Consider the following 15558-nt stretch of genomic DNA (forward strand, 5'->3'; position numbering starts at 1 on the left):
AGGGGAGAGGAAAGGAAAAAGGAGTGGGCATCTTCCCCCCCAAAGATGAGAGAAAACCGTTAAACTTCCCTTTAAAAGGAAAGAGACAATTACTCTAGCTTGTTAAATCCAAGTGGTGCCATTAACTCCTTGCTGCGGCCCAGAGATGGAAAGGCTTCTAGCTAATAAACTTGATCCTAAAAGCAAGAAAGAGAGACCACACACACGAGACCTCACAGTCATTCAGGCATCCTTCAAAGGGCTGCAGCTAGCTCAGATCTTCAAGATCACCCTCCCTCTCGCCCAGACCCGCCCTGCAAGGTTGTTGTGAGGCTAAAAGGAAGTAATGCAAGCATTTTTCTCTGCAGAAAAGAGTGGCATGAGGAATTGAAACACTTGCATCCCACCCAGCGGTCCTGTGCTAAGGATTTTGTTCTATTTCACTTTGCTTTGTTGTTAAAAAGTATGCCACATCTACATTTATTATGTTGGCTCAGGCTGATAGATTAGACACAATCTTAAAACACACACAAAACCTCTGACCCAACACTAAAAATGGGCACTGACAGGGGCCACATTTCACAGAGTGCCAAGCACATATCTGTGTGCCTCACACCTGCTGTTGAGGGTCCCAAAAGGTCCTCATTTGCCATGTACAAATGTTGTCAGCCATTCTCTGCCAGTGACGTTTGTCCTGCAAGCAAGCAGATAGGGCAGGGGTCTGCAACCTTTAAGACAAAAAGAGCCACTTGGACCCGTTTTCGAAGAAAAAGAAAACTGGGAGCCGCAAAACCATTGCGACATTTAAAACAAATATATCTCCGGAGCCGCAATCTGACAGCGGGCGGGAAGGTGACGTCGGGACGGTGCGTGACTAACGCACGCACCGCCCCCACGCGACGTTACAGCCAGTACAGCGCCCGCCACAGTGGGGAGTGTCAGGGCGCACAATGCGCCTCCTCCCCTCGCTAGTATCCGCCCCGGAGCCGCGGCAAAGGTGTAAAAGAGCCACATGCGGCTCCGGAGCCGCGGGTTGCAGACCCCTGAGATAGGGCAACAGCTTGGACCCTGAGGAGGCAGGCGAGGATCAGGACCTTTAGAGAGCCAGATGGGATCCTATCAGCTCCATTTGTGACCAAAGTCTGCCAGGCCAGAAGCTGCAATGCCACCCTTTCACCACCAGCAGTGGGGGCACTGCAGCTTGGCAAAATCAAGCCAGCCATTCCCTCCTGCTCTTGTCCCAGGTTTAACCTAGTTCAAGAGAAACTCAACTTACATGAACCATAGAATCGTAGGATGAAAGTTGGGAAGGTCTCTGGGGGTCATCTAGTCCAACCCCCTGCAATTGCAGGGATCTCAGCTAAAGCATCCCTGACCAATGGCCATCTAAACTTTGCAAGGGAGTCTGTTCCATAAAGCCACTCTTCTCCCAGCCGAGCATGTGCTCCCAAAGTGCAGCAGCACTAGCGACATTATGCTGTGATATATAACTGTGCTTACAACAGCCAAGTGCATAACAGAACATTGGATCTCAGCTTTCTATCTTTCAGGAATGTTTCATTTTCAAAGCAAGTTTTCAGCCCAAATGGTTAAACAGATAGGCTTGAAGGTATCTGGATGGTATCTGGCAATATCCAGAAGCCTAAGCTGGCAAGAAAGAAGAAGTACAATGGACGCTCGGGTTGCGAAATTGATCTGTGTGGGAGGCACATTCGCAACCCGCAGCGCATGCGCGGGTTGCAATTCGGCACTTCTGCGCATAGCGCGATTTAGTGGTTCTGCACATGCGCCAAAACCCGGAATTAACCCGTTCTGGTACTTCCAGGTTTCGGAGCATCCGTAACCCAAAAACGTGCAACCTAAAGCGTCTGTAACCCGAGGTATGACTGTTCTCTGTGGTATATCTTCTGTATATCTACATGGCTAGCAGAAGAATAAATTATGTACAGTTCTGCAGATGTATACAGATGTGCACCATTTATACAGATTAGTGCTCAATATGTCCTTTTCAACTTCTTTTAGCAACTTTCTGCATAATGAATCCAGCAAGGCCTTTATACATTTAAGAAGTTTACAGTGCAATGCTATCTCTTTAAAAGAAAATACAGTACACAAACATACACAGAACAACGGCTCAACAACAGATCCCCATCTGACACCAACCCCACCTGGGAAGAACTCACCTCCTTATAGTATGAAAAAAACTGTGAGATTACATGTGCCCTCTAGCTAAGTGGCGGGTGTCTCATTTCTGGCCTAGGAAAAACCACTTAATGTCGTGGCTAACAAGCAAGTGTTTGACTTTCATTTGGATCAATAAAATCCTTATTCTGTATGCATTACGCAGCGATCCTGGGCACTGCAGACTTCTAGGGCATAGCTGCCTTTGGTCTCTGTGTTGTCCTGCAAATGGACCGCCATTATCCTTAGCAAAATAGTTGTGCCTACTGCTTCAATCAGTCTTCACCAACCTGGTGTCGTCTGGGTGTTTTGGACAACGCCCACCTGCCCCAGGCAATGTGGCCTAGTGGGGAAAGCCATGGTAGGGACAACAGGCTTGTGAGCGCTGTGTCTCTGGTCGCCCACAGTAAATAAAAGTTTGCGCCAAGTGACACTACAGGAAAACTTTTGAACCACAGAAAGAGATATTATCCTCCTCACCCCAAACCCTTTCAGGCTATTATGAGGCACAAGAATGCTAAGATGTGACCTGAGGATCAAGGCAAGTATTTCCAGGAAGCCCACAAGAAAGGCATGAAAGCAACCATAGTTGTGTCTCCAGAATCTAATACTCAGATACACTACCTTTGAATATGGAGGCTTAATTTAACACAGGTAGGGATAGGTTTTCCCAGTAGTGATGTATGGAAGTGAGAGCTGGACCATAAAGAAGGCTGATCGCCGAAGAATTGATGCTTTTGAATTATGGTGCTGGAGGAGACTCTTGAGAGGCCCATGGACTGCAAGAAGATCAAACCTATCCATTCTGAAGGAAATCAGCCCTGAGTGCTCACTGGAAGGACAGATCATGAAGCTGAGGCTCCACTATTTTGGCCACCTCATGAGAAGAGAAGACTCCCTGGAAAAGACCCTGATGTTGGGAAAGATTGAGGGCACAAGGAGAAGAGGACGACAGAGGACGAGATGGTTGGACATTGTTCTCGAAGCTACAAACATGAGTCTGACCAAACTGCAGGAGGCAGTGGAGGACAGGAGTGACTGGCGTGCTCTGGTCCATGGGGTCACGAAGAGTCAGACACAACTAAACGGCTAAACAACAAAGGGATAGGTAGACAACGGAGTCACATAGGTTATTTGTTGGTACACCAGGCAAATACAGTTGTGTGAACTAGTCAATTTTGTACAGTTTATACAAGGAATATGTGGGCATCTGAATACTTTTGGACACAGTCTTCAACAGAGGTAATTTCTCTTTCTCTCTCCCCAACCCCCAAAGCACGAAAAGCAGCATATCTAAACCGAACTCACCAACTAGCGGTTTGACATCTCGTACAGTGAAATCTGGGTCCGGCATCCTGAAATCCGCAAAGGAAGGAGGGGATCAATTTGAATTCAGGGAGGTAAACACAGGCAAGAGGAAATTTACACAAGAACTGCCATCTTGGGCTGCCCCACTCTCCCTCAGCGCTGCAACCTGCCTCCTGACAATGGCTGGCTACACACCACACAAAAGCTCCCAATGAGGGTGTTAAGAATTCTTCAAATCAGATGCTCAGGCAGGTATATAATCTCTGAGCATGGGAGCTACGCTTCTGGGTATTGAGGTTGCAGATCGATGGTCCATTTATTAATGTTTTCTTTTCTCAAATGCCATTTTAGGCTACTGGACCTCACCGTAACTGTGGCAGTGAGCTCCACAGACCAACCCAGGGTTGTAAAAATGCGCTTTGCCCATTCTAAATGTAGCCATTTCAGGGATGAGAAGAACAACTTGGTGGCTGGGATTTGTCAGAAAAAGCTAATGGTGGATTCTGCCCCCCACCCCAAACTCATAATAATACTGTGTATACATGTCACCACTGTTTAGAGCATTTGAAGGGTGTTACAGACACTAACTTAGTTCTCCTACTGCAGACCTGTTAAGTAGGTCAGCACTGGTTTCCCCCATATTAGATTGAAGATTTGGGGGCTGAGTTTTGAGTAGCCCACCTACTTTACGGATGGCACAACCAGGATTTGAATGTTAAGACATTCCTTGTTCACAGCTGAGGCACTTCAGCCACTACTCCTCGGCTTATGAGGCCAGCAGCTTAGCAAGGGGGACCCATGAACCTCCAGCTCTTCTTGGAAGAACAGCTCCTGTCTTCCCTGTCCACTGCCAATGCTGGGTTGTGCTAATGGGAGCTCAAGTCCGATGACACCTTGAGGGCAATTCCATTTTATGAGAATGAAAGTGTTCCCAAGGCAAGAGAAGTGGTACTTTAAAAAGGGATGCCATACCATCTGAAAAACCCTTCTCTGTCTTGCTTCTAGAAGACCTGACTCAGGTTTTGCAGACTCTCCAAAGGACGCAAACTCCAAAACGTAGCCAGCCCCTCTATTTTGGGATTTGCTTCCTTTGGATATCCCCCAAAAGCCTGCCCTTGTGTGTATGTTTCATTCAGAAAGGCCACCGGCAGCCTTTATACCCCACCCCAGGCCCTTGAGACAGGGCAAGCTACGCATCCAATTGAAACAGAGGTATATTGTTAAACATTAGGAGTACTGTCTTACTTAATTCCCAGTCCATCCTTACTTCGGAAGATGAGGGGGACTCTAAGTGCTTCTCGCTGCACATACTCAAAAGTGAAATCTGGTTGGAGGAAAAATACGAGAGAGGGGAAAAGACATGAGAGAGCAACAAAAGACCCATCTAGCCCAGTTTCCAAAAGGCTTCCAGGAAGTCAACAACCAAAGCATGAAGACAACTTGGGCCCTATCTGCACAATACCGTTAAAGCACTATGACATCACTTTTTAACAGGCAGCACTTCCACACACCCCCCATGGATCCTGGGAAGTATAGTTTACTAAGGGTGTTAAGAGTTCCCCTCGCAGAGCTTCAGTTCCCAGAGGGGCTTAACCAGTGCTTTTTTTCTAAAAACATGTTCAGGTGTACTCTCATTTTCCTACTCATATTAAAATACTACCCCTCAATGAGGCCAAACTTAAGATTCACAAAATGTTTAGGAGTACAGTGGTACCTCAGGTTAAGTACTTAATTCGTTCCGGAGGTCCGTTCTTAACCTGAAACTGTTCTTAACCTGAAGCACCACTTTAGCTAATGCTGCTGCCACGCCGCCGGAGCAAGATTTCTGTTCTTATCCTGAAGCAAAGTTCTTAACCTGAAGCATTATTTATGGGTTAGCGGAGTCTGTAACCTGAAGAGTATGTAACCTGAAGCGTATGTAACCCGAGGTACCACTGTATGCGTCCCCCTGCAAAAAAAGCACTGGTTTAAAATAATATGATACTGCTTTAAATGTTTAGTAGCCTTGTTGACTACACCTTCCACTTTCCTTCCAAGCTGAAGACAGTTCTTCCCCCTCCATTGTATCCTCACAACCACCCTGTGAGGTAGGTTAGGCTGGTTCACATAATGCTATTTTTTATTTTATTTTATTTTATTTTTATTTATCTATCCTATCAGCTTATTAAACTAGTGTTATGTGTGAACCTTGACCAGGGGTTTTTCTCTGGTGCATCTATTGCCAACAAACCACTATTTGAAGCCATTTTTTCAGATAGGGCTCAAAAAAAATTGATTGATGTGAAAGAAAGGTGGCTTCTCCAGACCAAACTTAAGACTACACTATGAGACATTCTGTCTTTGCTGGTTAAAGGAGTGGTTTTTATTGAAGAACTCACAGATTTTGGATCTTGAAGGACATGATCATAAATTTTGCTGGTATGCATATTTGTGGTATGGGAAAACTGGAATCCATGAAAGTTTCACTAACATATAATTAGAAAACATCTATACAGAGTATGGGATAAATATAAAAACTTGCTGGAAAAGAAAACACCAATGTGGCTCTCACCAGTAGAAGCCATACCGGTGGGGGAAAAAGAACATGGAAGAGGACTGGGTAACTTAAAGGGAGTTGTTAATAGAGAAGGAAGGAGAGAGTAAACTAACTTTTTTTGAAGAAATAAGTGGATTATTAACAAGTTGGCTACAATATCATTAACTAAATGAGACTTTTAAGATTGATTAAAAAATTGGCTTTACAACTCAAACCTCACAATTAGAAAAAGACCTGCTAAAGAAAAAACAAAAGGTAATGTCTAAAATGTATAAATTATTATTAGAATGGGAAACAAAGGATGAAATGGTTAAATCATCAATGATACACTTGGCAATGGATATAGACTATAATATTGATATGGAAGCATGGGAAAGACTTTGGAAAGGAGATTTAAAATTTACAGCATGCTACACGTTAAAAGAAAACTACATGAAGATGATGTATTGATGGTATTTGACGCCTACCAAGCTGGCAAAAATGTGTAAGTATAAATCCAATATACTGGTATGTTGGAAATGTAAAAAGAGAGGGAGTACTTTTTTCATGTGTGGTGGTCCTGTAAGGTGCAAAAGCCTTCTGGGAAATTATTTATAATGAATTGAAAAAAATGTTTAAAATAACTTTTGTTTGAAAACCAGCAGCTTTCCTTCTAGGTATATTTGATGCCGAAAGATCAGAAAAATCTATTTATGTATGTTACCGTGGCTGCCTGAATGATAAATGCACAAAATTGGAAAGAGGAACTGACCCCAAAAAGAGATGACTGGCAAATAAAATTGATGGAATATGCAGAGATGATTAAACTTACCAGAAGATTAAGAGAACAGGATGATAAACTCTTTGTAGCAAAATGGGGGGAATTTATTGAATATATGAAAACAAACTGTAAACAACTAAAAACATTAGCAGGAATGATATAAACGAGCAATAAATATACTAAGGGAATTAAAAAGGATAAATGGGTAAAAAGGATAAATTAAGATATGCAGTAAGAATTTGATGGAAAAATAAGAAACTGCAGAAGAGCAGGGAGGAAAGTCACAGAAAACTATACTGGATTTGTGTGTGATTTATATTTATTGTTGAATATTCTAAAATGGAAAAACGGGGAATTTGGAATTGGCACCCATTCCTTGTTACTGATGAACTTATGAAACAAAAGAAATTTCACTGAAAAACACTATAATTTATTTTTTTCTCCTAAATATAGATTTACATATTATAATAACTAAGTTGTAGGAGCCATTTCATGAAAAGAGGAAAAGATTCACAAAGGAAGACATACAAGTGGATTGCTTGGGAGAGTGGCAAAGAATTATATAAAGAACTAAGAACTGGACCTGAAATTGCTTGCGTAACGCTTAACCCAAACAGGTACCCCAAGCCTGAACACCAAGGCCAATCCTGCAGCCTCCTCGGGGGAAGAAGCTAGTTGCTACCAGCATCGCCCAAACCCGTTCAGGAAGCGTGCACAAGACCTCCGAATTGAAGAGGAACGTGCACCTGGGAGGCCCAAGGTCCCCCGACAGGCAGGAGGGAGCAGGCTGGGTGCAAGAGCCTTGCTGCTTCCATTGCAACAGGGGCGTCAAGGCAGGCCAGGTCAACTCCGCCATCCGCTGTGGACATATCCGGGCGGGGAGGCTGCGGCTGGGGTAGAAATCGGTGGTGCAAAATCATGTCACTTCCTTTAAGAAACCTCTCTCTCTTTATTTCCATGCACTGCCTTTCCAAGCTGCCATCGGCATGTCAAGGGACGCGCGCCCCGCGAAGCGCACGTCTGCAGCAGGGTCGCTTCCCGGCCGGGCTCCCCTGGCGTGAGTCACCCAGCCGTTGCCTCCTCTTCTCCCAGCCCGCTCTCCTCCTCCTCCCCTCTTGCTCCTCGTCACCGGATCCCCTAGAATAGGGGATGCTGGCGGGAAATACGAACTTCACCAGGCAATTTGCACGTGGGCCAAGAAGCCGTCGGGGGTTTCCGCCAGGCAGGTAGGGAAACCCCTTCCCCGCCCCCCGACGCGCTCGGGCCCAGGCCTCGGAGAGGCGCCCCGGGTTACCTTTCCCCTCCATGGGTCGCACGAAGTCTCCGCGGTACATTTTGCTCCTCAGTTTCTCCTCCAGGTTGAAGCCGCGGATGCTGACGATCTCCTCCACGTCGGAGAGGTCGTCGTCCTCGTCGTACAGCCTCCTGCCAATCGATCGCTGCAGGACGGGGAAGGTGGTGGTGGTGAGAACACAACACATACACGTGTGCGTCGGTGCATACGCGTGCAAAACGTGTAGAGGTAGCGCTTCCTTTGAAGGGCAGCCGGGAGCGAAACATACTCTCTGTGTGCGGTCTGGGCAAACAGACCCGAAGTTCGGTCGTTGCAGGAGCCACACGTAGACACAAAAATAAATATACAGAAATAAGGTCCAAATACGCGCAAATCAGCGCGGAGGGGAAAGGACGGGCCCAGAGGGCTTGCAGCGTGCAAGTGAGAAGATGGCTTTTGCAGCGCATTGCTCGTGGGGACGGGAACAGCCCAGTTTTCAAAATGCAAGCAAAATGTATTCTGCAACTGGAGCGCGGACTACCCCTCAACCCCGATTGAGGATTCCTAACCCTAAATTAACAGGGAACGCGTGTGCGTGTGAACGGTACTCAGTCGTGAATGTTGCAGGTCGGTAGTCCAGCCTGAAGGCCTGCGGACTCCCCGCGCGGCCAGGGCTGGGCTGAGACGTCAGGTCATGAAGGGCCAGGTGGGCAAATCGCACCCGGCAAGGCAAGCGGGGGGCGCAGAAGCAAACTGCCCATTCAAACGAGCAACAAGCAAAGCCAGCCATGTGGGGGTGAGTTTATTAGGCAGCCCGCTCCGCCCACGATGGCGGGGTTTTCTCGCCCGTACGTTGGAAACGAAAAACCAGCAACTCTTTCGCAGGAAGAAACGCAAAACAGGCAAGCCCGGGCACACATTTACATAATCCAACTGTTTCCCTAGTCACACCGGAAGCCAGCCTCTTAAAAAACACATTGCATTATGTAACATGGGATTTATGGGCTAGAGGCCCCCCCCCGACTTTTGCAAACCCCCCACAATACACCCCCGCTTCTTCAAAACCTAGCGTGGCATTCAGTGCATTAAAACAAAACAAACCAACGCTGAGAGTGGGGTGAGGGGCAGGAGTGTTTTCAGTCAAGGTTTGGGGGAAAGGGGGCCAGGAAGGAGTTAAATCCCCCCCCCCATTTTTTTTAAAGAGAGGCACACACAGCAACAAACACGCTGGCTGGGCTACGGGGGCAGCAACAACCCCCAAAGCGTGTTTGAGCCCAACTTGCAAGCGGAGCTTCCTGGGCTCTTCTCCTTTGCTCGCATGATCGAGGGGTCGCAGGAGGAGACTGGGGGGGGGGAGATGCAATGCACCAGCTGTGCCCCCCCCATCACACTTGAGAGGTGCCGCCGTTTTCCTGCAAAGCACACTTTAAAACACACCCAGCAACAATGCCCGGGGTTTAAAGCCCCAAACACAGACACGCCAGTAGCTCCCCTCCGCCCTGCAAACAGCCTCTCGCTCTCCACGTACAAACCATCTCCGCAAAATCGCTTGAAAACAACCCCCCCTCTCCGCCCCCCAACCCAACCTACTCCCCAAACCACCACCACCACCATAATAACAACAACATATCACTACACACCAATCTTCTTCCAGAGTCTTTCTCTGCCTCCATCTTTTGAAGAGTTTCATCTCTTAATTGTCAACAGTTCCTCCTTTGGGTCCTGCTGCAAAGGTTCGGCCGGGGCTCTTCCTGCCGGGGGGGTTGGCCCAAAACACACACAAGGTTTGCAAAACGAAAGAGAAGGGGAAACCCTGGGAGGGGGGGATCCCCCCACCTCCGAGCGCCTCTAGAAACAAACCCGCAGCCAGCCCCCCACCCCTCCAGAAGGCCATCCGGGTCTCTGCAAAGTTTTTCCCCTCTCCCTCCCCCTTTTGCAAATTTTGCAATCTGCACTTCTGGGGTGGGTGGGTGTGTTTTAGCAGGGGGGGGGCAGAGGAAGCACTGGAGCTGCGCAAGCGGCAGCCCCAGCAGGCGAGGCGGTCGACGGTGGTGGGGGGGGGGCGCTTTGGGGTTGTTGTTGTGTTTTTTGTTGTGTGTATTTCTTATGCAAAAAGTCCTTCAACAATCATTTCCCAGCATTGAGAATACTGGGAGGGAGGGGCGGGCAGGAAGGGGGAGGGCGCGCGCAGGCGTCATGGCAGCCCCCGGAACGTAAACACTGGGGCGGGGGGGGGAGGCGGCGGCGGCGCGGGAGAGCCGCGCTTGGGGCGCCCTCCGCGCAGGACCGCGGCCGGTCCTTCCCCCCGGCGCGCATGTTGGCGAAGGATGCTGGCGGGTCACGAGTGTGCCCGAGCACGCAGGCGCTGCAGGCTGCGCGTGTGCATGGGGACGTACACGTGAGTGTAGGGCTGGGGTGGGGGGCGGTGGAGGGGGCTGGAGAAAAGGGCAGCCTGCGCTCTGCAAGGGTCCTGGAGAGGTGGCGGGGTCCCTGGCAGCATCTGCCTTGGGGAGGGCGGAGAGAGAGGCCAAGGAGGGCGGACTGGGGAGAGATGAGGGGCTGGCAGCCGGGCTGGCAGAGAGACCCAGAAGCCGCCAGGAAGTGGAAGCTGCGGGGGGGGGGGGAATCTCCTGTATTTCTTATCTCTTCCTGGGCCGAGTGAACGAGAAAGCAGGCAATCTGCAAAGAGGTTTTTCGCGCGCTCTTTTTAACAGGCCTGGCGTGGGCATTGGGGTGTGAGAGAGGATCCCACCTCCCAAACTGAATCTGTTGTTTTCCAGGGAAGCCTCAGAGGCACAATGTGCTCTTAGAGGTCCATAGGGCAAGTTCTGTCTTCTACGGATCATCTGGTGTCAGTTTGGAGGAGAGGAGTGATTACCTCCCCCATAAAACACCCCCCATGCCCCCCTGGAAGAGCATCTGTGTGCAGGCAGAGGCTGAGCTGGAAACCAGGAAGTTCTTGACACCTCACCTCTGGCAGGTGATCTCAGGTAATCTGCTCTCAACTGTGGCCCTCCTGTTTGCAACATGGCAAAGGAATGAAGGTGGTGATGGTAGCCCACTCCCCAGGGTTGTTGTAAGGACTACTGAGATGATGGCATGAAGTGTGTTGCAACACACTAAACGGAGCAGGATTTGGGACAACTTCCATTCTCATAAAATTTCAGCAGACCTAAAGAACTGTTTTTAAACCCTTTATCAATGGTATTTAATGCCTTATAAATTAAATTTAATGTATAATTTGGATTGGATAAGTGTTGAAGATTTGGATTAAATAAAGCAAATTACATACATATCGTTTGGAATTCTCAAATAGAATTATTCTGGAAATCTGTTCAGGCTTATATCTTTTTACATGTTAAGATATCATATCTCCTTGGAACCTTAAGAATTTTTGCTTGGATATCTAAAATATATTATTCTGGAAAATGATAAATAAATAGTGTTCAACCTTGATGGAAGCAAGGTGGTGATGGTTGTTATTATTATACTAGCTAAAAATGGGGGGGAGCGTATATCCTTCTATATCTGAATTGATTGAGATTTGGTCTATACTGACCATGATTCAGCTAATTTATTTACAAAAGGGTACATATAAACCACCTCAGGTTTATGGGGAAATAGGTATTTTTTTTTGCAATGTTTTGGAACAAGTTCACAGATAATGCCCAACCTTATGCTGCTTTCAACAGTAAGTTCTTGATATTTGGTTTATTAATAAATAAAAAATAAGAAATACATGATAAGACTTGATTAGCTGTTGTGTTAGTCACTATAACATGGATAGATGTCACTTAGTTGGAACTCCCAGGTAAATGTGTCTTGGATGGTAGCTAGTTAATCTGCATGAATTTGCTTGTGAATAAACGAGTAGTTCTGAAGAAAAAGGCATGATTTCATTTTAAATTTTTGCATAATGATACACGTGCATCACAGCACTCCTCATATACAGTGGTACCTTGGGTTACATACACTTCAGGTTACATACGCTTCAGGTTACATACTCCACTAACCCAGAAATAGTGCTTCAGGTTAAGAACTTTGCTTCAGGATGAGAACAGAAATTGTGCTTCGGCGGTGTGGCAGCAGCGGGAGGCCCCATTAGCTAAAGTGGTGCTTCAGGTTAAGGACAGTTTCAGGTTAAGTACGGACCTCCGGAACGAATTAAGTACGTAACCCAAGTTCCCACTGTACCTTGTTTGAGGAGGATAAATGTGTTGTTTAACAAAAGATTAAAAAGAGGCTTGTAGTACAGTGCCTTAAATTTATTATGGCATAAACATTTGTAATACTAGGGTCCACTGCATCAGCTACATGCAGTGTGAATCTCAGTTGGCAGGCATGCATATACTGCACATGGATTTAAAGGGTGTGAAATGTAAATGCTGGAGTTAAATGGCAATAAAATTCAAAAAGCACAACCTCAGACCGTTTGCTTAGCAATGTGTGCAAAATAAGCACACGAACCTTTTATGACAAGTGTTGGTGGCAACACAACCATCTATAGCAGGGCAAGAACCTATTGCCTCCATTCGGACCCTAATGAATAGTACCAAACTTTTTGGTAAGTTACCATCCTGGCAGTTTCTTGCTGAAGTTTCACTCTGAAGTTCATGGATGACCATCTTAAAGATCAGAAACAGAATGTCCCAGTGCTTGAAATGTTCTGCTTGTTTTTGGGCACTGCCATTTCTAATGTCAGATTCAATCCTTTATTATTTTCTGTAGGCTTGTCCTCTGCGGGAGGGACAAACGGGAAAGGGTTTGCATCTGCTTTGCATGGAGAAAGTTTCAAGTTCTCTCTCCAACATCTCCCAAGTAGAACTTAAAAAGACTCCCTATCTGAAACCCTGGAGAGGTGCTGACAATATTGATCTAACGGTCTGAACTGATGTAAGGGCACTGCTGGCAGATGGCATATATGAAAGCAGGGGAACCCAGGATGTGGCTTACATTAAGTTATGGAACAGTGTTACATTTGTAAATAACAGGGCTAGATAATGCAGATGATGAGCAGCCATGTCCAGTAAATGTATAAAAAGCTCTGAACAACTTGGAGCCGGGTTACCTGGATGACCACCTGCCCCTGCACAGGCTTGTAAGATCCCTTAGGTCATTTGGGGAAATTCTAGCTGCAGCACCAAACCCTACAGAATTTCATAGGGCAGGGCCCCAAAAACAGGCGTTTTCTGCTGCTGCTCCTATATCACAGAATGCCCTCACCTCTGCCATAAAATCAGAGTTTTGTGCGCTTAAATCCCATTTTGTGTGCTTGAAGTTTTGTTTTAAATGTTTTTACAGTGCATGTTGTTATGCTTTTGTTTTATTTTTCTTGGGTGTGTTTTTTATTAAATTAAGTGATTGTGTGTCTGTGTGTGATATACCACTTGGAGGTGTATTTATTTTTAAACTGTTTAATATTTTAATCTTCTAAAAAACACCTGCCACCCATTGATTTATTATCACCTGTTGGCTACAAATAAATTCTCATCTGAGTTTTGAGTCTGTTGATCAGATCTATGTGCATGGATCTGCCTTTGCTTAAGATAGCATTTCTGAAACAAGAGGCCTATGTTGTTTCCTTATAAATTCACGTGTTTCCTAGCAAGCATTGTACCCGCTTTTCCCTCTCAGGTCTCTCACACATACCGTCAGGCAAAGGCTGAGGTTTGCCTCCACCTTCCAGAAGGGCGAAACCCATAAATGGAGAGCCATTTCTCCACTTTGCATAATACAAGACTGTAATCTCACAAGACTTTAATCACAGAGATGAACTGGAGGATAAATCAAAAGGTGAGAATTAAAGATACCATAATTCAGTCTCAGTCTCAGTCAGTTTTATTGCGCATAGCCAAAGGCTGCCGCAATGTACACAGAATTATTTGACAATTAAAAGAAAATATACTGAATTGGTAAAAAAAGACTTAAAACATTTATATTATTAAAACATTACATACTCTAAACAAAGCTATAAAAGTACCCCAATGTACAAATAAAAACATTAAACGATAAAATTCATAAGCTAAAATCATCACATGGTCACTAATGTTAAAAACAATATCAATTAATACAGTGTGCAATTTATACTCAGAGTTTGGTGACAAAGATAGAGCATAGCCTGAGGTAGATAGATAGGATCAAATAAATTCATCTCCTTTACAGTTAATGGCTACCTTGGCTATATAATTTGCTCTAATTTTCCTAGCAGCAGTTGCAAAAAGTGCTACCCGCCAGGTCACATACTTATCTGTGTCTGCAAGGAGATATAACATCATATCAAGGGGGTTCTGGCCAGGGGACCCTGTCATTATAGGTACCAAAAATCTTTTACTTGCATCATTATATAACGGACAGTGCAAGATATAATGCATAAGGTCCTCTACTTCAGAACATCCCCTAATGCAAACACGTTCGTTTTTTGGTATGCCTCTATGTCTCCCATCTCTATAAGCAGAGCTTATTGTATTTAGTCGTAGCTCTGTAAAAGCTTTTCGAAGCTGTGCAAAAGTCAATTCATTAAAATAAGATATGTGTTCATTTTGTCATTCAGACTGTCCTTGAGGCAGGCAGACGCAGCCAGGTAAAACTGCGGCACTGTTAGTGGGCAGTTCCCTGGCCTGGCCTGTACGGAAGGGGGGTTGCCTGCTGTTGATGGGGTTACAGTCCCTCTGAAGGAGCAGATATGTAGCTTGGTGGTACTTCTGGGTCCTTGGCTGTCACTTGAGGCTCAGTGGCGCAGAGTGCCTTCCATCATCTTGGGCTGGTGGCGCAGCTGCACCCTTATCTGGACAGGGATAGCCTAATTTCTTTCTATGCTCTGGTAATCTCAAGGATAGATTACTGCAACACATCGTGCTTAGGACGGCCTCTGAAGATGGTTCAGAAACGTATCACACCAATCCTGGCCCGGCTGCTGATTATTTTCTGGGCCCAATTAAAAGTGCTGGCTTGGACCAATAAAGCCTTAAGTGGCTCAGGCCCTTTGTGTGCCTCTCCCACAAGAGGTATGGAGGGTGGTAACAGAAAACAGGCCTTTTCTGCAGTGTCTTCCAGTTTGTGGAAAGCTGTCCCTAGGAAAGTTCAGCTAGCGCCTTCTATTAGACACCTTTAGGCAACAGGCAAAAACATTCCTCTTCGACCAGGCTTTGGGCTGATTAACATCCTATACCCTTTTAAATGTGTTGGGGGGGGAGGAATGGGGTTATTTGTTTTGTTTTCTTATGTATTTTGTATTTTTATGTTGTATTTTTATGCTGTGAACCACCCCAAGATATGCAGATGAAGGGCAGTATCCAAATTTAATAAATAATAATAACCTAAGGGGCACACACCCCAGTGCCCCCCCCCCATCGCGGTGGTTGCTTCCAGCAAGATCTCATGAGAGCCCTGCAAGATCTCCCAGAGGCCTTGCACAATCTCTCAGGCATCATCCCAGCAGCAGAAGCAGTGCCATCCCAGTGAGCAAGGCTTTGGCCATGCAAGGCTTTGGCAGGGGCAGTGTGCAGTCCCGGCACAGGGTGC

The 15558-nt window shown here is 46.2% G+C and overlaps 2 protein-coding genes across 5 annotated transcripts in view; one reads left to right on the forward strand and one right to left on the reverse strand.

Moving 5' to 3' along the window:
- KDM2B (lysine demethylase 2B) overlaps positions 1 to 9961 on the reverse strand; it is an 87146-nt gene extending 77185 nt beyond the window's left edge. Inside the window, exons 1-4 of one of the 2 annotated variants that reach the window (XM_081174701.1) lie at positions 9678 to 9961; positions 8059 to 8203; positions 4714 to 4792; positions 3469 to 3515 (exon numbers count right to left, since the gene is read on the reverse strand). In XM_081174701.1, coding sequence (XP_081030827.1) covers positions 3469 to 3515; positions 4714 to 4792; positions 8059 to 8203; positions 9678 to 9710 — 304 coding nt within the window. In that variant the 5' untranslated portion in view covers positions 9711 to 9961. Of the gene's footprint in view, positions 1 to 3468; positions 3516 to 4713; positions 4793 to 8058; positions 8204 to 9677 lie in introns of those variants that run through there. The other variant, XM_081174702.1, reaches the window with a different exon arrangement.
- A 311-nt stretch (positions 9962 to 10272) lies between these two features.
- Positions 10273 to 15558, forward strand: part of LOC308575963 (calcium release-activated calcium channel protein 1) — a 41111-nt gene continuing 35825 nt past the window's right edge. Inside the window, exons 1-3 of one of the 3 annotated variants that reach the window (XR_014002986.1) lie at positions 10273 to 10435; positions 10818 to 11027; positions 13672 to 13860. The gene's annotated coding sequence lies outside the window, so the exon portion shown is untranslated. Of the gene's footprint in view, positions 10436 to 10817; positions 12001 to 13671; positions 13861 to 15558 lie in introns of those variants that run through there. The other 2 variants (XR_014002985.1, XM_081175144.1) reach the window with 2 other exon arrangements.

The sequence above is a fragment of the Podarcis bocagei genome, assembly GCF_964188305.1.
Source record: "Podarcis bocagei genome assembly, chromosome: 16".
NCBI classification, from domain to species: Eukaryota; Metazoa; Chordata; class Lepidosauria; order Squamata; family Lacertidae; genus Podarcis; species Podarcis bocagei.